Source organism: Pollicipes pollicipes, unplaced genomic scaffold (genome assembly GCF_011947565.3).
Source record: "Pollicipes pollicipes isolate AB1234 unplaced genomic scaffold, Ppol_2.1 Scaffold_3447;HRSCAF=4054_pilon_pilon_pilon, whole genome shotgun sequence".
NCBI lineage: Eukaryota > Metazoa > Arthropoda > Thecostraca > Pollicipedomorpha > Pollicipedidae > Pollicipes > Pollicipes pollicipes.
Genome location: NW_023596297.1, coordinates 20,339,292 through 20,361,404, shown reverse-complemented (window position 1 = coordinate 20,361,404; position 22,113 = coordinate 20,339,292). Strand labels below are relative to the sequence as shown.

The 22,113-nt window shown below is 54.8% G+C and overlaps 2 protein-coding genes across 3 annotated transcripts; one reads left to right on the top strand and one right to left on the bottom strand.

The window, feature by feature from the left end:
- Positions 1 to 2,138: 2,138 nt before the first annotated feature.
- Positions 2,139 to 9,617, bottom strand: PEK (pancreatic eIF-2alpha kinase). Its single transcript, XM_037215234.1, has 6 exons — positions 9,495 to 9,617; positions 7,489 to 7,560; positions 4,841 to 5,617; positions 3,684 to 4,762; positions 2,480 to 3,484; positions 2,139 to 2,190 (listed from the first exon to the last, which is right to left on the bottom strand). Exons 3-6 carry the CDS (start codon positions 5,564 to 5,566, stop codon positions 2,139 to 2,141), a joined length of 2,862 nt encoding a protein of 953 aa, XP_037071129.1. The 5' UTR covers positions 5,567 to 5,617; positions 7,489 to 7,560; positions 9,495 to 9,617.
- Positions 9,618 to 9,929: 312 nt separating this feature from the next.
- On the top strand, positions 9,930 to 16,407 carry LOC119092714 (eukaryotic translation initiation factor 4E type 3-B). 2 transcript variants are annotated; one of them, XM_037215692.1, is made up of 6 exons: positions 9,930 to 10,018; positions 12,740 to 12,896; positions 13,308 to 13,536; positions 14,348 to 14,443; positions 15,762 to 15,888; positions 16,220 to 16,407. In XM_037215692.1, exons 2-6 carry the CDS (start codon positions 12,745 to 12,747, stop codon positions 16,255 to 16,257), a joined length of 642 nt encoding a protein of 213 aa, XP_037071587.1. In that variant the 5' UTR covers positions 9,930 to 10,018; positions 12,740 to 12,744; the 3' UTR covers positions 16,258 to 16,407. The 2 variants fall into 2 exon arrangements, with proteins under 2 accessions (XP_037071587.1, XP_037071586.1); XM_037215691.1 differs by having other exon boundaries at positions 9,955 to 10,082.
- The last annotated feature ends 5,706 nt before the right edge of the window (positions 16,408 to 22,113 follow it).

Genomic DNA, 22,113 nt, shown 5'->3' with positions numbered 1-22,113 from the left:
TCCCTTTCCTAGCCTGTGGCACGGCGTATGAGCCTGCCCTGCCCCTTTCCTAGCCTGAGGCATGGCGTGTGAGCCTGCCCGGCCCCTTCCCTAGCCTGAGGCACGGCGTGTGAGCCTGCCCTGCCCCTTCCCTAGCCTGCGGCACGGCGTGTGAGCCTGCCCGACCCCTTTCCTAGCCTGTGGCACGGTGTGTGAGCCTGCCCGACCCCTTTCCTAGCCTGTCGCACGGCGCGTGAGCCTTCCCGGCCCCTTTCCTAGCCTGTGGCACGGCGTGTGAGCCTGCCCGGCCCTTGCCGGTAGCAGGTAACCCATCATCGGGTTTTGCTCGCGGTTTCGATCGTGCTACAAGTGTGCGTGCGAAACGCAAGTGCGCACATCATGCGACACAGAGCACAAAATGCCCCTCGATGGACCTGGCGCGGGTCTGATAGCCTGATACTCAATCCATGTCAGCTGCATCGTTCTTGCCTTTCCTGTCTTCCCTTTCCTTTCGTCCTTGTCGATAACCCTTCTGAAAAGGAACGCTGTGCATCCCGCATGCACAAGATCATTCGTTAAGTGGTCACCGACCGCACACATTCAGCGCGGATTTCTAGTTTTTCACGTAATTGAATACGTCTGGTGTACTGTAATCCCACGAGTTATAGCCAGCGAGAAATCTGACCTATTCCAACCGCAATGCAGGAGTGCACTGCCGATACCGATGTATTGACCATGTTCATACCCCAAGGATGCATGCGCGTTGGTATATGGTAGGAAAACAAATGTCAATGTTCCAAAGCCCTGGGGAGTGCACCGGGGTCACCAAATAGGATACTCTCTACGCCGACGGGCTTACTGCCCACGAGTCTATTCCTCGATAACGGGCGCAGCCAGACATGACCGTGAACTCATCGAAACCCACACGAACAGCGGGCGTATCGCGCGGCAGATGCGGACGCCGACCTCAAATGCCGTCTAGGAGGCACAGCTGCCATCTCGGCCCAGTTCGCCGCGGGCAAAAGGCGACGCGACGGCCACAGTCGGTCCCGGAGGATCGCACTTGGCAAACCGCAGGTTATCTGTGCGCTGATCTGTGGCCGGCCCTTTTCAGGGGGTTCCGACCGCGGTTTGTACGCACGTTTGGAGACGGCATCGGACAGGTCGTGGGTCCGGGTTACAATCGTGGTTCTGAATAAAAAGGCGTATCAAAACCTATTGTGCTTTATTGAGGTGGATCTCCTCGTTCTCTTACACCTAGTCGCACAGCCAACATCTTCAGGTTCGGTCCGGTCTCCCTTGGTTCAAGGCAATGCACTACGAGGGGATGGGCGCTCAAACGAAGAGCCAGGTGCATACCCTAGGAATCTGAAGACACTCCAATCACCGGCACGAGTCTCGGTCGACTAAACAATAACATCGCACTAGAACAGCCCCCACGATAAGTCACGCTGCTCCGACGACACTGAATACGGTTAGGGATCAAAAATTGAAACAAACGCAGTGACCACCCCAACGATTTATCGTGAGAATGGTCGCAGCGATATCTACTCGGACGAAACGAATAAAGTTACACATAAAATGAAACAAACGTGGACAGTCCTAGAAACGATTTGCTGTCCTACTGGTCGCTGTGATAGATCAAAACGGTGCATGAATCGTGGATGGAAACAAAGTACTCTGAGGGCGGCATACACCAAAACAGAGGTAGGTTTTTATGCGGTAGTAGCCCTGGAGTGCAACAACGTGCCCGGAAATTTTACAATTCACGAGTTTAACAAAAGTGTGAAAAAACAGTTGCCTGTGAACAACGAACCAAACTTACACGACGTCCCTACTTATGTTACAATAATACGCGAATCTCACACAACGCATTGGTGGTGTCGTACGCAGTCCCCTGAGACCAACGAACCAATATTGATCACAAAGGCGAGGGCCCATCGGCAGATCCGCAGATTTGAAGCCCACTGCCCCTAAAGATCTGCCCATCGGCAGATCGGCAGACTACGGATCTCATCCATCCTACGCTCCAAACCACCGGCAACAACCATGCGACCTTGCACAGAATGTATCTCTCGACCGAGCCGGAACAGCTCCCGGCAGTGGCTGCGCTCCACGCCAGTCCCAGGTCACGTAGAGTACGACACACCCGGGTACGGCTAAGCCAAGACCGCCACGCCCGACTCCTGCACAGGGGAGCCCAGCTTGTCACTGGCGACCACGCCATCGTCCGGCACGCCAGACGCGGGAGCTAAACAGGCCACCATCGGAGAGTCCAACGCGTCAGACCCCGGTGCCGTGGAGTCCAGGGCGGCGGCGTCCGGGGCAGTCGATTCCAGCGTGGAAGAATCCGGCTCTGAGGAGTCCGAGTCGACCCCGGTGAACGCCAGAAGGTGCATGCCGAGCCTGGGCGCCGCCGTCTCACCCACAGACGGCGGGCGGCGCGCCGAGTCCAGCTCGTCATGGAGCAGGCGGCCGCGCGACACGGAGGCGGAGCGGCCAGCGCGCCACACTGCGCCGGATCTCGGCGATCGACGGCCGCCGCGCCGGCTGGTGGCACAGCATCTGCGCCAGCAGGTCGTGCTCGTCCGGCTGGCTCTGCTGGAACGGCTCGGGGAACACCAGCCGCCGCACCAGCGTCAGCGTCTGCTGCCGCTCCATCTGCGTGGCGAACGGCACCAGCAGCTCGAACAGGATGATGCCCAGCGAGTAGATGTCCACCTTGTCATCGTACGGGTGGCCCAGCACCTGTTCAGGGCTCATGTAGAGCTGCGTGCCCACCTGGTCGGTGTGGAGGGTGCCGACACCGGACGCGGGCGCCGGCGTGTGGCCGGCCGCCTCGCCGCCCAGCGTCGTCGCCAGGCCGAAGTCGCCAATCTTGATCGTGCCGTCCAGCGAGAAGAAGATGTTGGACGGCTTGAGGTCGCGGTGCATCAGTTGCTGGCTGTGCACGTACTCGACGCCGTTGAGGATCTGCCGGAAGATGGCGAACACGTGCGGCGTGTTGCGTGGTCCGCAGTTGGCGCTGAGCCAGTCCTTGAGTGACTCCTTCTGGCATAGCTGCATCTGGATGAAGAGGTAGACGGCGCTGCCGTCGTCCGACGTCTCCTCGCCCTCGTCCTCCTCCCAGAAGTCGGAGGCATTGGCGCGCGGCGAGCGGTTCGTCTGGAATGCCACCACTGGGCCGCTGCGGCTGGCCGCCGCGCTCGACGACTCGTCATCGTCCTCGTCCGGAATCGTGTAGTCGATCACCGGGCGGCCCGAGTCGTTGGCGAACACCACGCTGTCGTCCTCGTCCCCGGGGGCGTCGCGCCTCAGACCGCCCTCCCTGACGGAGCGCTCCAGCCACGGCCCGTCCTCCGAGCAGCCCGACAGCAAACTGTCCTCGGCCAACGCGTGGTGTGGCGGCGTTCCATCGCCGCTGCCGGGCAGACCCAGCTCGCCGCCGTCCTGCACGCTGAACGTGCCGCTGCTGTCGGCGCTGGCCGAGCGGGCGGCGCGCTCGCTGAACACGATGCCGTCGTCGGCGGAGAGGCCGGCGCGGCCGGAGCTGCGGCTGGGCGCCGCTGGTAGCAGGCCGCCGCCCAGCGTGCGGCGGCCCCGCTCGCGCGCGCCGCCGTCGCCGCTCAGCGCCGACGCGAACCGGGTCAGCCGTCAGCACCGAGCCCGACAGCTCGCGCTCGGGCGGCGACGGCGGCGCCGACCCCGACTCGAGCGAGTTGAGCGGCGTCCGGCTCGACACCCACTCGGATGACTCCAGCACGCGGTCCTGCTCGGCCAGACAGTCCGGCGATGGGCGCTCCGTCCAGCAGTAGAAGTAGCGCACGATGTTGCGGTGCTCGAGCTTCGCCAGGCAGGCGACCTCGCGCAGCACGCGACGGCGCGCGCGCTCGCGGCCCGGCAGTCGGATCCGCTTCACGGCGTAGTTGTGGCCGTCCAGCCGGTTCTTGGCCTCGAACACGACGCCGAATCCGCCGCGGCCCAAGCACTGGACCGGCTCGAAGTCCTCGAGGAAGCGCGAGCGAGGCGGCGGCTGCTCCGCCGGCGGCGGATCGCGCATCACCTCGCGCACCACCTCCACCTCGCGGATCACCTCCTCGCGCACGGGCACGGGCACCTCGCGCACGACGTAGCGCGGCGTGCGCAGGCGCAGGATGGTACGCACGGCGTGGTAGGCGCGCGCCTGGTAATATAGCCGGTAGTGTTCGGTAACGAGCAAGTTGAGCAACACGGCAATGCTGGCGCTCAGCAGCAATATCTGCGGCCACCAATAGGACAGTGATGTCATCAGCACGTACACGACGCCGTCATCCACTAGCCGGTCTTCGTCGCCGGGCGGCAGCTGCGGGTTGGGGAACGGGCCGTGGCTGTCCGGTTCGAGCAGGCAGTCGCTGCTGTATAGGTAGTAGCCGCCCTCATACGGATACTCCTCGGGTCGGACGGCCAGCGCCGTGGCGCCACCGTCGGCCAGCAACAGCGCGTCCAGGCGTTGGCTGGTGGTGCCGTGTATGACGGGCGTGCGGCTACTCGCCGAGACCATGTATGGCCGCCACTTGACGAGCGGAGGGTTGCGTAGCGCCGGAGATACCGCCAGCTGCGAGCCGCCGGCCGGTGCGCGCAGGCTCTGCTGGATGTACAGCTGCTTCTGGTGCACGCCCAGGTAGAGCAGAGGCCGGACGGCGGAGCGGTCGTCGCCGCCGCCGCCGGCCGCCGGCGCCACGAGGTCGATCTCGTGCAGCCGTGCGCCGTCCAGTCGCCACACGTGCACCAGCGGCCCGGCGAACTGGTGGCGCCAGCGCCGGCCGCGCTCCACGCCCGAGAGCAGCCCGTCGGCCAGGCTGGCCGTCAGCAGGCTGTCGGAGACCGGCTGGGCCGCCGCCGCCGCCGGAGCGCCGGCCGACAGCGCCAGCTCATGCCGGCTGACGCTGAAGTTCCAGCGCTCCTCACCCGAGCGCGGCTCGACGGCACGCACCGTCTGCGTGTGCTGGCGCAGCACCAGCACGTCCTGCTGCGCGTCCGGCTGGGTGGGGCCGGGGCGCGCGCAGCCGTGCGGGCCGCACCGGTAGCGCAGCTGGCCGGTGCGCAGGTCAATGCCCAGCGTGGCCACTTGGCTGCCGCCCATGATGACCGTGTCGTCGGCGAACCGGTAGGAGGCCTGCAGCAGCGACTCGGCCGTGACCGGCAGCGGCTCCACCTGCTCGCCGTCAAACGTGAAGAGCCGACCGTCCAGCGACGGGATCAGCCGCACCCACTGGCCCTGCTGCGACAGCTGCAGGTTCTGCGTCAGCGTCGAGCTCAGCATGCCGGCCTCCTGCGCCTGCACGCTCCAGAGCAGCGCGCCGCCGTCGGCCGGGTCCAGCGCCGACAGCTGGCCATCCAGCGTGGAGACGAGTAGCAGGTGGCGGTCGGCGCCAGCGGCCGGCTGCAGCGCCGCGCTCTCCACCGTCTCCACCAGCGCCGGCGGGGCGCTGCCCGTGTACACCTCATTGTAGCGCAGCCGCTCGGAGTCGACCGGCTGGGCGCGTCGCGTGCCCGTCAGGCAGACGACGGCGGCGGCCAGCACCGTCCACCGCGCCCGCGACTGCATCGCTGCCGGCAGCGCTGCCGGCCGCTACTGGCGCGCCAAGCCGCATCTTACCTGCGAACGGAGGGCTTCATTAGCGCGCCACACGCGCACACAACTCCAAAACTTGCCGGCGGCCGGCGAGGCGCTTGCGGTCCGCGCTATTCAACGTCCATCGCCATACATTCAGTGGTGTGGTGCCAGGGCGTGTTGGCACATCGGCTTCAGGGGCACATGCCGCGGTTCACTTCCAACAAGTCACCTTGCAAACGGAGACGGTCCGGTGGGCCCGGGTCATGGCCGGAACCCGGCCGGTCTGGTCTGCCGTACAGTCGACCAAGACAGGAGACTTCACCGTCGCGAGGCTCTTTCGTCCGGCGACAGGGGCCGTTCCGAATAGGCCGCGGCCACGTCTTCCGTCCACGGCCCGACCTTACCATGTGGACTGACGCACGCGCTGGCAGCAGCGACTCCAACTCCCGCCGGACGCGCGGGAGGTGAACATCGGTAGCTGGACGTTCACCCTGGGGTGAACTCTCGCCCATGCCACGTAGAATCATAGGACCTGACAGTGCGCACCGCAGGCCTACCTAGCACGGTTGGATACGTAGGACTACTGGTGCGTCACACCTCCAGAGCGGACATCCCGGCGGCGTCGTCAAGTCGGAGCGCTCGCGGCCAGCCCAGAGATTGCTGTAATCATTTATTATGGAAAATTCGCCCGTGGACATTGCACCATAACCTTTCATAGGCCCGCCAAGGACTACATTCGTAGGCTACTTCCGAACACGCGCTAAATCTTGCAGCAATGCGCCAGACGCCATACCGGACACCATACCGCTGAGCCCCATGCCATGTGACCGCACGGCCGGCCTGAACCGCTGCTGGCTCGCTTGCTGCGCAGTAGCCAGGTGTGCCCCACCCCTCCCCGCCGTGCAGCCGTGCACCGGTATCGACCGACGGGCCCCGCACGCGTGCGCGAGGTGAGTCAGACAGTCGGTGGCGCCCAGCACCAAGCCCAGCGCCGGCGGCATCATAGCGAGACGGCGCCCGGAGGTTAGGACTGCACAGCATCCATCCGGCCTGGGAAATAACCAACGGCGTCCGACGCGGCCTGGACCACACATGGCCTCACTGGGCAAGGGCGTGGCCCCCTAGCGTCGAACCAAACCTTAGATACGAACTAAGTCTTCTTCCTGAGCCATCAGGGTCAGGCCTTTCTACTGGAAACGTGCCCAGTGGAATCAGGAGCAGCCTTCATGTCCGAGCCATTACTGGCCATGAAAAGCGGCGCACCAGCTTTCCTTCCTTCCATCCAAGCGCCACATCAGCCGCCATCAGCAACAGGCTCGAGAAACAACGGAAACACGCTAAGGAGCTCACGGAGGAAAACTTTCGGAAAAATCCGTGTGGAAAGGAAGACTGATGTCGCCTATGTAATGCAATGCTAAGCTGTAATGCACGCCAATAGCATGCTTCTGCTGATGGCATCCCAAACAGCGCTAGCTTCGGCATTTTGTCACAGCATCTGGTGACATGTTTGGTTCCCGTGGGGACCCGGTTCAGTGCCGCCTGCTCTCCGATTGAGTCACACAAGCCGAGCTATATACACAACAGCCAATGGAAATGGAGTGGCCAAGGCATGGAGTTGCAGTGTGTGATGCAAAAGCATGCATTTGGCTGCACACAGACCAGTCTCAATGGAATTGGAGCGCGGCGGTTTGCCTCGCATGTTATGAGATTGGCTCCCCACTTTGATAAGGATTTCAACAGCACAAAATGGGAGTGCTGTGCCACTAATATATCAATCATGTGATCTATAACAGGAATGTCAGTAATTTATGAATCTGATGCCCTCCCCCCCCCCCCCCCAGTGGCAATGTCCTGTGCATAAAACAAACACCAACAGATGTGATCACACACAGGCACATATCATGCAGACTCACCTCTGGTGTATCTTCCAGGGCACTCTCCAATGGCAGCTTCTGAATATCTGGCATTTTGTACAGCTGCTAGATCTGGGGGTGCAAACCATAGAGATGAGCTGTTTTCAAGCAGTTAGCCTTTTTTAGCACAAGTACATTTCCTAAAATGAGGACTTTGCTTTGTGAGTGACAGTAACTGAGTATGACTAACAACCATAACACAGAAATAATTAATGATTCCACATGTTAGTATAAAAGCAAAAATACTTTGTAAGTCGATACATCATCATCTAAATCACCTAAAATGGATAATGGACATACAGTTCATGTTCAGAGACAGACAGGCTGGGATCATTGGCTCATCAACTGGGGTCATCCACTCAAATCCCACTACTCCCCCCTCCCATGTTTAAGACAGAACTGGTAAAGGTGTCCTGCAGGGGGATTTGAACATGAGTGGCAGTTGGGCTGGGGTGAGGAGCAAGGAGATGTCCAGAGAGCCTTCCATTTGGGTCCCAAATAAAAAAGGGAGGTTTCCAGCAAAAGGACAGATATCCACACTCTACTTGCGGTGTGCTGCATTTTCCGGCATAGTGCCATTTTGCAGAGGAACTAAGCTATTGAGATGGACAAAGTGATAGAATGAGAGAATCAATTGGAGACAATGATTCCGATTTGTAGGACTTAAAACAAGTTTAAAAGGTTATATCTCTTGAATCCAGAAATTGACAAAATAGGGGTGCAAACCATGAAAACAAACACATGAATCTTGAAAGCCAATGCTTCATCCTGATCCCTAACATTCAAATATGTAAACAAATGCATTACTACATACTCTAGACAAAAAACTTCTTCAATTAACTAGACAATGCACATATGTGTGATGCAGGGTTGGGGATGCAGTTCATGCTACACACCCTGCAAGTCTTGTGTCACTAGCCCTGAGTGCTTCTGAGTGCTATACCATTTTCTACCCATATACAGCTCATGCCTATGATAAAAGCAAGCTTAAATATATATATATATATATATATATATATATATATATATATATATATATGCATATAAGCAACCCAGATTCCTGGGGGCCATGAATTTCACATTGACTGTTCAGTGCTCATTGGTGGGGTCTTCAAACAAACAATAAGGCTCAATGAGTAGTATCTATCTAAGCTGCACACAAACAATATAGAAAATGAAGGCTGTTTAGTTTATAGATGCTCAGAAATGGATGGTGGATACACAATGTGGGTACACAACTACAAAAACCTCCCGGGTGGTTATACACATGTATACCACCACACCATGTTAACCAGTAAACTCAAAATACTTCAATATCTAAATAACCATACCTTCTACTCCATTAAATCAAAGTTTGCTACTTTAGTGTCAGATGTAGATCAAAATGGATATAAATTGCCATGCCTGCCAGACTCCAGCATGGCACAGAAGAGCAGAAAAACAATGTATAATGTACTTGACTTAAGTCTACCATGACCCTACAAAGTCCAAATTATAAGCATGCAAATAAAGTATTCAAATCCATTTTTAACTGTGGGCACTAACCACCCACCTTCTTGGAGGTTGAACAAACAGTTACCTGTTTTACTGGAGTGAACTCAAGATGTGCTGGACATGCTACAGGCTCTTTATGATTTTGAGAAGAAAACAAATGCATGTACATCAGCAATAATTTTTAACATAAGTCTCCCAATTTCTCATCTCAAAACCTGATAAGTGCCCAAAACTCCCACGTTGAGTTGCTGGGTGTAGTTTTGCAAAATATGACACCAGGGACTAAAGAATGATCAAGCATAACCCCCAAATAAGCACAAAAAACATAGTATCCATGAGTTTGGCCCACTTTCTCCTCGAAGTCGGGGATGCTTGGTCCTCGAGCCTGAAAACGAAATTATGCGCTCCATTCATGGCCTAGGACGTCGGAATGTTCATGAATTGTCTGACTGCTTGCTTACTCAGTCTGTGGACAAATTCATTGAATGCTCCTTTCACAAAGCCGAACGCACCTTGTTCCGTGGATGATACCAGACAAAACCGGCTGAAGGAAAAGGTTTAATTTTAGCAAGCCGAGATATTTCTACGAGTTCAAACACGAACCCCACTCCACAAGTTTCCTGCTTCCTCTGTTGACGTCCGTCGCCTGTTGGTGTGTGACGTGTTCTTCGATAACCGCGGTAGATAGAAATTCTAGGATTCTCCCAATCTAGCGATTTTCTAGTGAATACCTCATTTTAGCTAGAAAATCCTTTAGAAGTATTTGCATGCACTGAAGAGAATTGGCACCCATTTTGGTGCTATTTGGAGGATATCGCTACTCTCCATTGAAACGGATTTCAGTAGACAGCGTTCGTTCAATATGACGGCAACGGGCGACAACTGCACTGACAGTAGAGTTTGGAAGGCGTGGTCTGCGACGTTTCCAGACCTTACGTGACGAAATAGGCAGTCGACGACCTTGTCGTCGGCGGATATCCTTCGATTCGGAGACCTTGGAGTACGCCTGTTCTGGGGAGGCGACGGTAAATTTCGAGTGCGTCCTCCTTCCGGTCTCCGAGGTTTGATTGCTTGCCCGTAAAGCAGCTACTTCCGGATAGGTAAATAAGCCACAGAGTACTGGTAATTTTTTTGAGCGTTGAACCCAACAGCTAATCATAGCATCCAGATTCCCTGACTGCGCGTTGTTCGATTTGGCTCTGAAAGTGAAAGGACCACGTTGATGTGGAAGCGAGTGGTGTTCCATTATTTCCCTGAAGAAAAGTGTAAGCAGTGTGCCAATGCATTGGAATATTTTCCAAAAGTATTGATCCAGTCTATCCACTTTTTGGGACATCCCTATGTTCATTGCACTCAAAATTGCTGCTCTGCTCTAAGTGACACAACCCTGGATAATGTGCTCCAAATTGCTGTTCTGCTTTAAGTGACACAAGCCAGGATAGTAAGATGTGCAGGAATAAAATGTATCAGGGCATCAAAGGGACCCCTGAGATGCAGGCTACCTTGTTATTGGAACTTTGGTCCTTACCCAAAAAGATGTCCCTGTTGCAAGATGTCAAACCAGTGGCATCACAAAACCTAAGTATACAGCACTCCCAGTCCCAGATGAATGGCTGATATTAGGACTGAACAGATTGATGCCATAAACCAAGATAGAGCATATCCAAAACTCATCCAGGACCAGTCTACCAGTCCACCAATCCAACATAAATCTGTATCCTATATTTGTGGTTATTGATATATGCAGATGGTCCTAGGCATAGTTATAGGAGGTCCCCAGACCACCAGAGAAGTGGCAGCTTCAGCCTTGCTAAGGCAGTACCACAGTGTCTTAGATGAGGTGCATCAACCCAAGGTGAAGGATCATTTCCAAGCATTTTGGCAGATGGTATCCCATGCCCAAGTACAGGTGGTCTTCCATCTCTTAGCAAAGAGGTGCATCTGAATCAAGGAAGAAAGGTGCCTACAAATGCATGCAGAGAAGTGCCCCAAATCAGGGATGATGAAATACCAAACAGATGGGGCCCTCAAGCCCACATCCAGGAATCCCGGGCTTCAATCTCTGGGTACCTCTGTATCCAGGTAGAGGGTAACCATAGACACAGACAGAGGTCTAGCCTAGGTGTATGCAGAAGTCCATTTCTTAAAATAGATATATAAATGGCAATAGGCATAGATAGGGAGGCACCCCAGATGCATGATGAGGTGCATCCTAAGCCCAAGCAGAGGTTAAAGGTTTCAGGTTATGGAAAAGCAGCCACTCACAACATGCACAAGATGTAACAACTCAATAGACAACAGGATACCTATAACAACATAGGGGGATTTATGCTCCAGGTCTATGTAAGGGGTGGCCCTCAGATACACAAAAAACATAAAGGAGGGTGACTCAGGTCAAGACAAAAGGACATTCCAAGCCAAGACAAAAGGCCCCAGTGTTTAGGTGAATGTAGCTCTAGATCACAAGAATTTAGTGATTTCTATTAGCAATTTTTGTATTTAATACTATTAAACAGAGCAATGATATCCCTAAAAAATCAGCAGCATCTAGAAACAAGTTTTGAAGACCAGGTGTAGGGGTGGGTCAAGGCTTAATACTGTGGAACATATTGGTGTATGGGTGTGAGTGGAATTGAAGGAAATAATATCAGGGGCCTCTATAAGAAGGAACCAAGCACTCCTAGTGGTGAAGTGGGGCAGCCAAAACCCAGGCAAGGTAACTCAGGACTAGCTGTGCCTGTTAGCCTTAGGAGATAAGCAGCACAGAGAGCTGAAACGGCATGCTTGGAGATGAAGGCAGAGAACACCTTGAGGTAACAGGTTGTCACACCTGAGGCCGAGGATGGAGCATGCAAGGGAAAGGGGCAGGCATGTGAGCAGGAATGCACATGGACTGTGTGAAGGCAGTGGCAGTGTGTGTGAGCAGAGCAAGCCACCCATAGGATAGTGACTGCCTCAAAGGGCATGATGTAGCAAAGCTTGTTGATGTTACTGCTAACAACTAAAGGAGACAGTATTAAGATGGGTGCAATGTTTGTTTTAACCACAGGCCCTTCTGTAGGTGCAGGAATGTACTGGCAGGTACCCCCACCATTGGTAAATTGAAACTTCATTGCATGAATAAGTTGAAAACATTAAGAGACATCAAGAAAAGCCTGGCTGAAATGAATTCCACCAGACTGGGAACTGAGACTGAGAATATCACCATAAGAAGGCACAATGTTGATGCCAACTACATTTACTTTTCTGGGTGGTGTTGGACAGACATAGTATGTTTGTTTTCTGCAGCCAGATGAGATAAGTATAGCTCATCATCTGAACAAATTCCACCTACTGCCCCAGACACTTGCTTTGCTATAAGACAGGTGTCCCAGCTGTTTAAACACTTCACCTGCCAGTGCAGAATGACTAGATGTGCAGTCCACCTCATTTGAACTCTGTTTCCACGGCATGCTCCTGATAGAAACAAGAGGTGCATCATTCTACAAAGCATGCCCTATATATTGTACATATGCAAGACAAAGCATGCAGTATAAGGTGTATTGCATTTTGTAATTTTTATGTATGAGATAGGCACATTGCATACTGCTGCTTTGGTGGGATCCTGTCTTTCCCTCCAAAAATGTGTTTTCTGCCTAAAAGATGCACCATTGTGTTTTAGGGAACTTTTGGGTGAGACTCAGGTGCCATGAAGCATCAGCGAGGGTCATCAGATGGAAGTGGTGGATTGTCTTTCAGCATTCTTGGTTTGCTGCAGGCTCGATGGATATTCCTGGGAGGCTGAAAGAAGAGGAGGATGCTGCTGCCATTATTGGCTCCCCCAACATCACGAGTGCTGCCGAGGCGGCAGAACTGAAGGAGCAGGATGCTGAGGGCCACAGACTTAATACACCATGGACCATGTGGTTGGATAAGTGAGTGATAAGTGATAAGTGAGTTTGTGATAAGTGATGAGTAAGTGATAAGTGATAAGTGAGTTTTGCAGAAGTATCTGTACATGCATGCCAGATAAGGATGGTAATCTGAACAATTATGCTAACTATGAGTGATGTCTTTAAAGTGGCAGTAATCATTAAGCGATCAGTCCTTTATTTCATACAATTGTTTCATGCATTTTCCTTGTACCTGTATTATCTGACACATCGAATGCTGTTTATTTGTTGTATCATTAGTCATATTAAAAATTATTTCATAATTAATGCCTTGAACCTACCTTTCAATTTAAACTAGTCTGGCAATTTGCCAGACGTCAGCCAGCAGTCACGTAGAGCACGCGTGCCTTGCACCCGTGCAGCAGCTGAGCGGGCCGCGTTGCTCGCCGCCAGGACGGAGCGCGGCGTCAGCGCCGCCGAGTACCAGGCCTCGCTGAAGAAGGTGTACACCATGACGACGGTGGAGAGCTTCTGGGCCGTCTACAAGAACATCCCGGACGTGCAGGAGCTCAACACGCGCTACACTTACCACATGATGCGCGACGACCGCAAGCCCCTCTGGGAGGAGCCGCGCAACTCGCGCGGCGGCACCTGGAAGGTCAAGTGCCGCAAGGAGGACTCGGTGAGGAGTGGGCCGAGCGGGCGGGTACGCGGACCTCGCGAGCGGGCCCGCTGTGGCGTGAGAGGGCAGCGGCTGACGGGGCGTGGAGATACTTGTGGCTCGTTGAAAACAAGGCCAGTCCAATAAGGTAGTTGGAGTGGCTAATCTAGTGGTAATCTAGTGGTAGTCCAATAATCTAGTGGTTAGGCCGCGCCTGGGAAACCCAAGGCATGGGAATCGATTCCCCGCGGTGCCCGGCCTTCCTACCAGAGTGGGGGGGGGGGGGGGGGGGTAGGCGATGTTATAAAGCCCCAATAGCTGAGTGCGTCATTAAGCTCCAGTGACACCAAAAGCTGAGAAGGTGACGAGGCTAGTGTTGTGGTGATGACTTTGAGGTCCAGGTTTCTTTGCATGCCTGAAACAAAATTAGCTAGTTCGGAAGCGTTTGTTGTTCTCGGACTGTCCAGTGTGATAACGCTATCATATCTCACCTTGTCACTGGCTTTTCGCCCCATTTGTTACACAGATCGGCGATGTGACGCCCCTCCCGAACACGTGTCCATGCCATTCTGTACATTACGAGTTGCCTGGCCCCAGCTGAGCCGTAGCCACACCACACTGTGGGGCGGAGCGCGGGCCGAGCCGCGCCGCCGTCACACCACTGCGCAGCTGATTAGCTGGTCTGCAGGGCTCTCTGGCCGCCAGTCCGTGTCGTTTGCCGCATCTCTGTGAACTCTACAGGCCATCCGTCGTGCTCAGGTGTGGCCTGCAGCCGCGTTGTTTTGCGTGTATGGGGCGTTGCAGCTTGAGTGTGACTGAATTGATGTTGCAGTCGGAGGTGTGGAAAGAACTTCTCCTAGCCTGCATCGGGGAGCAGTTCGATGATTTCGTGGCCGAAGACGACGACATTTGTGGAGTTTCTATTTCGGTGGGTTCCGGCTCGGTGTTGAGTGTACGTGTTTGTGATGTTCTTTGTATATTTTGGCCGGGTATTGCGTGTTGTACACTATAACAGTAACGATATTTTAGTCGACTCTCTGCCATGCTTTGAGATAATTCATTTACTTGACTGGCTGCTGCATGCTCTTATGAAAGCATGAAGCCGTACAGCCAATTACCAGAGCTACCAAACGTTTGAAGCGAGGTATTGTTACAGACGGCGTAATGTTCTCGTCTGCTGTGTTAGTATCCGCGTAACGTTTGGGCCAGTTAATTCTCCTGTCCTTGTCAGGTGTTTTTGGGCCCAGAGAAGGATGGCGCGGTGTTTGGCTTTCAGCTAGGCATGCGTCACATCCTAAACTTTCCCCGTGAAATTGCTGGGATTCGAAGCAGGGTCTTTTGCTTACTAGCCCAGCGCTTTACTACCAAGCTCCACTCTTCTCAGTAAGCCCAGTGATAAAATATTATATTCACAATCGGAAGAGGAACCTCGTACGCATAATCGGAAGATCTCGGTTCGAACCCCAGTAATTCCACGGAAAATGGGCCTGTAGCGTAAACACGACTGAAACCCAGGCACTCTTCAGCCCTTCCCAGCACTCAATAGCACTTACCCACGGCCGGAGAATTAGCTAACCGGAACCTTGTGCAGATACTAGCACACCAGACGAGGACGATGATCTGAACAATGACTATCTGACCAACCCATGGTATTTGCCTAACTGTTCTTTGTGATCCGTAAGCTGTTTTTTTCTTCTGACGACTGCGTTGTGGCAAATTGTCGGTACCGGGGCCTGGCTCTGATCAGTAATTAATGCCCATGCATCAACAGGGCACCGGAATGTGGTCAAATGAGCTGATGCGCAATCTGTTCTCACTTCGCTGAGTGCTGGGGCACACGTGTTCCAGTGTCACAGTCACATGGTTGTTCCGCATCATCGGTGGCTGACCGAATTCCTTTTCGACCTGCTCGGAAATTTAAATAATGTCACGTCATCTGCGTTTAGCTGGAAGGGCGCTGAGTCCTCGCATTTTGTTGTCTGTATATTATGGACATTTCTCTGCCACTGCTTCTCCCCACACTCGGCGTACGCACGCATGCTTTTCTACCGCTCCCAGGTACCATCGGTGTCCCACTCTGCCCCCCCCCCCCCTCCCCCCGCCAGATCCCACTGTTCTGCAGCGCCAGATCCCACTGTTTGACATCCCCAAGTCCCGCTGTTCCGCAGCCTAGATCCCACCGTTCCGCAGCCCAGATCCCACCGTTGCGCAGCGCCTTTCAGTGGCTTGGGCCGTGCTGCTGGCAGGTGCGCGACCGGGACGACCTCATTCAAATCTGGAACACCAATGCCGCGCGACAGGAGGAGGCCAAGGTCATCGAGAAAGTGAGGCTGCTCGTGCCCCGCGTCAAGTTCACGGCCATATTCTACAAGCGTAAGCAATGCTCGCTTCTGCACTTCTTAAAATGACGGCGGACCCACGTTGCAACGGGAACAGCGATCTTTACTTCTTCATGATGACCTGCATAACTCACTCTGAGCATGTCACACATACGTCATTTTCAGTGTCAATATTATATATTTCACGAAAAAGAGGCACAGTATAGTGTCTTTTTTTTTGTCCCGCGATACGCCTCCGATCTTTTGGTTGCTGTGCTTAATACATCCTGCCCTGTGCGAGCGGTTGTTATCCTGCGCGCTTCCGCCCCGTTGCCCTTTCCTCGGCCATCGCCGCTCACCCGACTTTGATCCGCCCTCCGTCGCAGGTCACGAGACCCACCACGCCTTCGAGGGGACTAACTAGAGACGACCGAAGGCCGCGGCGACGCAGCTGGAAGGTCCTCGGGCCCGTGTGCCAAACGGCGGTGTCCGCCTCCGCCGGAGAGAGTGCGCCCGGCGCTGGAGGCCCGCCGGCAGCCGCGCCGGGCCTCGCGGGCCAGGCGCGCGCCCGGGATCCCGCGCGGTCGGCGCGGCGCACAGGGCCCAGCATCGCCGTCTTCCGCCAGGCCGGCCGGGGAGGACGGCTGCCAGGCCTTCAGTCGGTCGGTACGCCGGCCGCACGTGGGGTAATCGTTTGCTTTGGTATGCTGTCGAACGCTTTTGGCGGGCAGCCGCGGCCGAGGAGCGCTCGTTGTTATATTGCCAACAGCGAGAGGACGCTATTTTTATATCGCTGAGATAACTCGCTGTTATGAATGCTGCATTGGTCTCGGTGTCCGGAGCGGTATGATATAAGCCCACGTGCTGCCACTCAGACGGGAGGGGGCCGCCCTTCAGGTCTGTTCAGTCCCTCCACCCGAGTCGCCTCGCTATCAGTACCAGGATTTGGCCGATCAAAGTTCAATTCCACCACTGCCGTTTTGACTAGAGGGGTGCGTTAAAGACTCAGAAGCCGGAAAAGGCACTGTCGTGGGACGGCACACGAGATGGTCTAGTCTGTCTTCTCCTCGCCGTGAGTCGCGGCAAAAGTATGTCGTATTTTGCATGTGTACGCGCGTCTGTTTCTATTTTAACTCAGAAGTTTGGAAAATTGTTGGGTGCTGGCAGCCCCACCGCTGTCCGAAAGCCAGCTGCTTGGCTAGGGGGTTGTGTACATGCGGAGCGGGAGTGCAGCTCTGTAACGGCGGCTGCGTCGTGTCGTCGGGTTGGGAGCAGGGGCGGGAGCGGGATCGGGAGCTGGAGATGGAACTGCAGCTGGAGCGGGAGCTGGAGCTGGAGCTGGAGCTGGAGCTGGAGCTGGAGCTGGAACGGGAACGGGAACAGGAACGGGAACGGGAGCGGGAGCGGGAGCGGGAGCGGGAGCGGGAGCGGGAAGGGGAGGGAAGGAGGAAGGGCGTTGGTTTCCAGTCTGTCAGACTGGGCGGCTCCAATGAGCCGCGATGCCCAGGTCGAGGCGGCGTGTGTGTGTCACGCATGTGTTCGGCTGAAACCAGCGTCCATTACGCTCACACGTGGCTGCCGCATCGGTAGACGAATGGGATCTGCTTGTCGACACACACCGCGTGGGGACACATTGTCCTGACTCATTCCCACCGACCGATGGGAAGGAGCGTAAAGTTTCGCACAAGTCTTGCATATTATTACCTATTTTTTCGGAAAGTCCGACGTTTCTCAGCGGTTTTGCACAGACGCATATTTTTAGTAAGTCTTAAGAACAGGTGACCTGCCACCTTAGTTGACGCGCTTTCGCACATTTGCTCTCCGTTTTTCGCCAACCGGCACAGATGACGCGGTGACGCAGTCGGTGGATGGCGTAAGGACGGGGAGCGTAACACTGCGGTCAGGCCAGCGGCGCGTGGTGCGCGGGGAACGATCTGAGCGGGTGGCGAAGTGGAGCGCCCGTTCACAACCTCAGCGATATACGTCCGATCAATATCAGCCCACCTGCGAGGCAGCTAATGCTGTCACGCCATGCCTGCACTGACGGCGTGGATGTACCGCGAACGATAGCCCGGTGTGCGGGGAGAGGTTCGAAGCGCATCGGATGAACACAGCATGCTACTTTACAAGAGCTTTTTTCGTTCCACCATAGGCCACGATGGGGGCTCGTCAATCCTGATCAGTACCGAAACAGTGGGTCACCCGTCCGGCGGTACCTGGGGACAGTACAGCGTTGCCGCAGTGATGTGATAGCGGACCGTATTTCCGTTGGCGCCCTGGTGGACGTGGGGTGGGCCGCCAGTGTGTGATGGCAACAGGAGACCATTCCTCCAGCGGCGCTCTGGTGACAGTGAACCGTCTCGTCAGTGGTGGCCGGGTGATTGTGGATTGTCCCTCCGGTGGTGCCGTGGGGCAATAGACCGTCCCAGTGGTGCCCTGGTGACTTGTTCCTCTACTGTGGGCGCTCTGGCGAGAGTTTGTCACTCTAGGGGTGGTCTGGGACAATACCTCTCTTGTGCCCTGGTGACAGAACACTCCCTCCATTGGTGCTCTCGGACAGCGGACCATCCCCGAGTGGGGCTCTGGTGACGGGAAGCCGTGCCTCCATTGGTGTCCTGGTGATACTGGCCTCGTTGGCGGAGGTCAGTAGACATTCATACTCGCGTCACCAGCTCTTGCTGTTTAGCATTGATCTTGGAGGCTGCTTCGTATGAGGAGATGCATGTTATTCGGGACTACGCGGCCTTGAAGTGTACCTTTCGGGGGTGCGGGTCGACCGGAAGTGTACCTTTCGGAGGAGGGGGGGGGGGGGGGGGATCGACTGGAAGGTTGCCCTGTGACGTGTACATGTGAGCCTTTCGTAGGTGCGATTTGGATGACTGCCGCAAAGTCGTTGGGTGTCCCCGTGAATATGTGTGATTTACGCGGTCTTTCACCGAGCGTGGAATAGGATGGGGTTGGCTTTGAAGGCGACTGAAGACACAAAACTTGGAGAAGTCCGAAACATCGTTGCATTCCGTCACACAAACGTAAGTGCGTTTGGTGGGGCTCACTTGGGAAGCGCTATGGGGCATCCTCGAAACAATCCCCAGCTCCCTCCTCTTCTCCTGGCCCGCTTCTGAGTGCACATCTCCTGCGGCGGTGAGAAAAGGAAGGCCGTAGGGTCGCTCGTTTTACGGTGGTGCGTACGCCACCAGTCGGCGTAAAATGCCCATTCGACCGCAGTGGTAAGAGACGCGTGTCGCTCATGCGGTCGGCGGGGAGGCGACGTCGACGCTTTCCGTGCCAGATGGCTTCGGTGCAACGCAAAGCTTCATGTCGAACATTGGAACGATGCAACATATTTGTGTTAATTCAATAATGGCATCAGGGGCTCCGCGCGGGACCTTTTCACTCGTGCAATGTCCATGGTCCTGTCTTTTTCCGTGGTCGGTTGGACGTAGTATCTTTTACAAGGACAATTTCGATGTCCTCTGTCGGTGCAAAGTGGAGTTCACGCTCAGATGATGGGTGTAACTGGAAGTGCTCATACTTAATTTGTCGTTGCCAAATCAAAACTATGCGTTTAATGGTGTCGCACGGGGCGCATTTTAGCTTAGGCTACAACCGCGAGCTTGAAACTGTTCATGTTTGCTTGGGCTTGTCATGAACGTCAAATTGTGGACGGTGTGTGTTCGTTATTAAAATATGTCACCCTCGTATGACATGTCACGTATTCATATTGGCAGTAGGCAAATCGGAGGCCGGAAAGTGTCAAATGGGTTTTTTAAGCAGCACCGGCTGTTTTGGCACTGTTCGGAAGCTGATCCAACTCCATACTACGCTTATGCGACAGTCAACCCCAACTGTATTAGACTGTACTCCGCCAGTGAAGTTTCTGAAAATGTGGGGACGCTGGAAAGTTTGTGCATGCTCCATCGTATGGTGGGCGCGAGACTATGCAATACATATACTGACAACTGGTAAACGCGTTTTGTAGAACAATTTTTAGGACGTGGAATACGGCGTGTGTGAATACCGAAAGCTGGTGCAGAGTGACGCCTTCTCATGTGCAGTGCCACGTGAGTAGGCAGCCCCAAACAATCCGATCTATTCGACGCCCCATTGGTGCATTTTGCCGTTCGGCGAGGCGCATGCATCGGATGGTTTGCGTCATGGGCCGTCGCCGGCCATCTGCACACAATAGCATCGGACCTGTGAGTGGCGGCGGCGGCCCTGCCCGGACGGTCCCGCACGGGCGGCCCCGCTGACCGGAAGAAGCTGTGTGGGGTGCGCTCGGCGAACGCCCCGTCGGTGAGGGTGCGCACACGCCTCTGCCCGGACCAAGTCCTGCCGACTCGGTGCGCGGCAATGCGCTCCACGATGTCGCTCTGAGGAGGCCTGCCGAGCGTGTTCTTGTCCGGTGGATACAGTTAACGCCACCTTGCGGCTCTCGTCACGGGATGGGGCCAGCACTGCGCGATCCTGCTCCTGGCCGTGTGTTGGCGAAGCTGGTGATGTCGAGTCGCTCTGCCGCCTGGTAGCAGGTGATGTCGAGTCGCTCTGCCGCCTGGTAGCAGGCGATGTCGAGTCGCTCCGCCGCCTGGTGAACGCAGCCACAGCGGCCGCGCTTCACCTCCGAGGCGCGGGAACTCAGCTCTGATCTCCCTACCCTGGCACAGCCTCGCCGACCGCCGCTACTGATGCGCGGCAGCAGCAGCGACAATGCCGAATGGTGTCAATCGTGTGACTCTGAAGCCATGAAGTGGTCACACGATCTGCATTAACTACGCAAATGTACGCACGCACAGACGTACATAGGCGTCGGTAAACTGTAGATGACCTGATTAAGAGGGTCTCATGTAAGATATAATGTAAGATGTAAGATATAAGGAACTGATGTAAGAGGATCAGCACTGAGCGATGCGCCTTTTTCTGAACGTTGCGTGCGATGCCGCATGATGGAGCAGACAGGTTATTGATGCTCTTTCAAGAGCATTATTTATTTTGGTGCCCCGCTGACGCAGATGCGAAATCAGGTGCCTGTTTTGAAAACACGACATCAAAGGACGGAACTTTGCGATGCGTAAGTGGGACTCTGCTGTATGAAGAAGGCATCAGTTCCCCAATTTACGCTTAATACTAGGGCCAAAGCCTGCAGCTCACAGAGGCACCTGGGCGCAACGCTCGGTGCAACGCGGTGACGAAAAATGACACTACCAAGCGTGTAACATAAGACAGTCCAACATGCTTCGCTCCATGCGCGATTCCTTTAATTTCTCTGATCTCATTTTCGCAATGGTGTGTTTTCAGCATGTGCGCGTCGGATCCCGCAATGAGTGCACATAAAAAATATGGACATATCGTTTCCATCTGCAAATTGCCGTGCCCACAGTTGGGTGAACAACAACGTTACATGCGTGACTCGACGGCGTGATTAGAGACATCTGGTAACGAGGTCGCACTTCGGCGACAAGGAGTGCTTTTTACATTCTCTCGATATAGTTGTGACTTTGCAATTGTTCAAGTTTACCTCGATTGGGTCGCACGCAATATGCAGTATGCAATATGATTTAAGCAAAGCTCATGCATTGTTTGAGGCGGGAACCTGACACAACGGCCAATCTGAGTCAGCTGAATCTGACAATCGACGGTTGACAGTGGAAGAATCGACGGTTGACAGTGGAAGAATCGACGGTTGCCAATACAGCGCAGGGTTAATGTCACTTGCGAACGTCAAACACGGCTGGCGCATAACCAGGCATCGTTTAATTTGGCAGTACTTCATTGTGTGCATGTCATGAAGTTCTGTTTTTGTTTTGTCTTGTTTTGTTTTTTGTTATTTCAGCTGCATTTTTCCTGAACTTGATGCGGCCTGTCTGCACTCATTGTAATTGGAAGCTGACCGAAACATTTCAGTTCCAGTCTTCTTGCTCGAAATTTTTAAAGTACATTACGGCGCGTGCTGCTTTAGCTGCTTGATGTACTACGCCCGACAGCATGCAACCAGGCGCACACTAGAATGGATATGTTTGTCAATACAACTACACAATCTTGGCTGAGTGGAATTATTTTTCTCCCGTGCCTCTACGGCGCAAGCGGCCGAGTGTCCCTTCACGCGTGCAAATATCCGCCGCGCGCATATGAGAGAGACATAGCAAATCCAACTATTGCGTTCGGCAAGCGCATGGCACGCTGCAAACAGGGACAGGATTGAGCGCCAGCGCAACTGCATACTGCATCAGCCGGCTTGGCTCCGTTCCGTTTAGCCGGGCTCCTCGGCTGCCGAGCGCCTGAACAA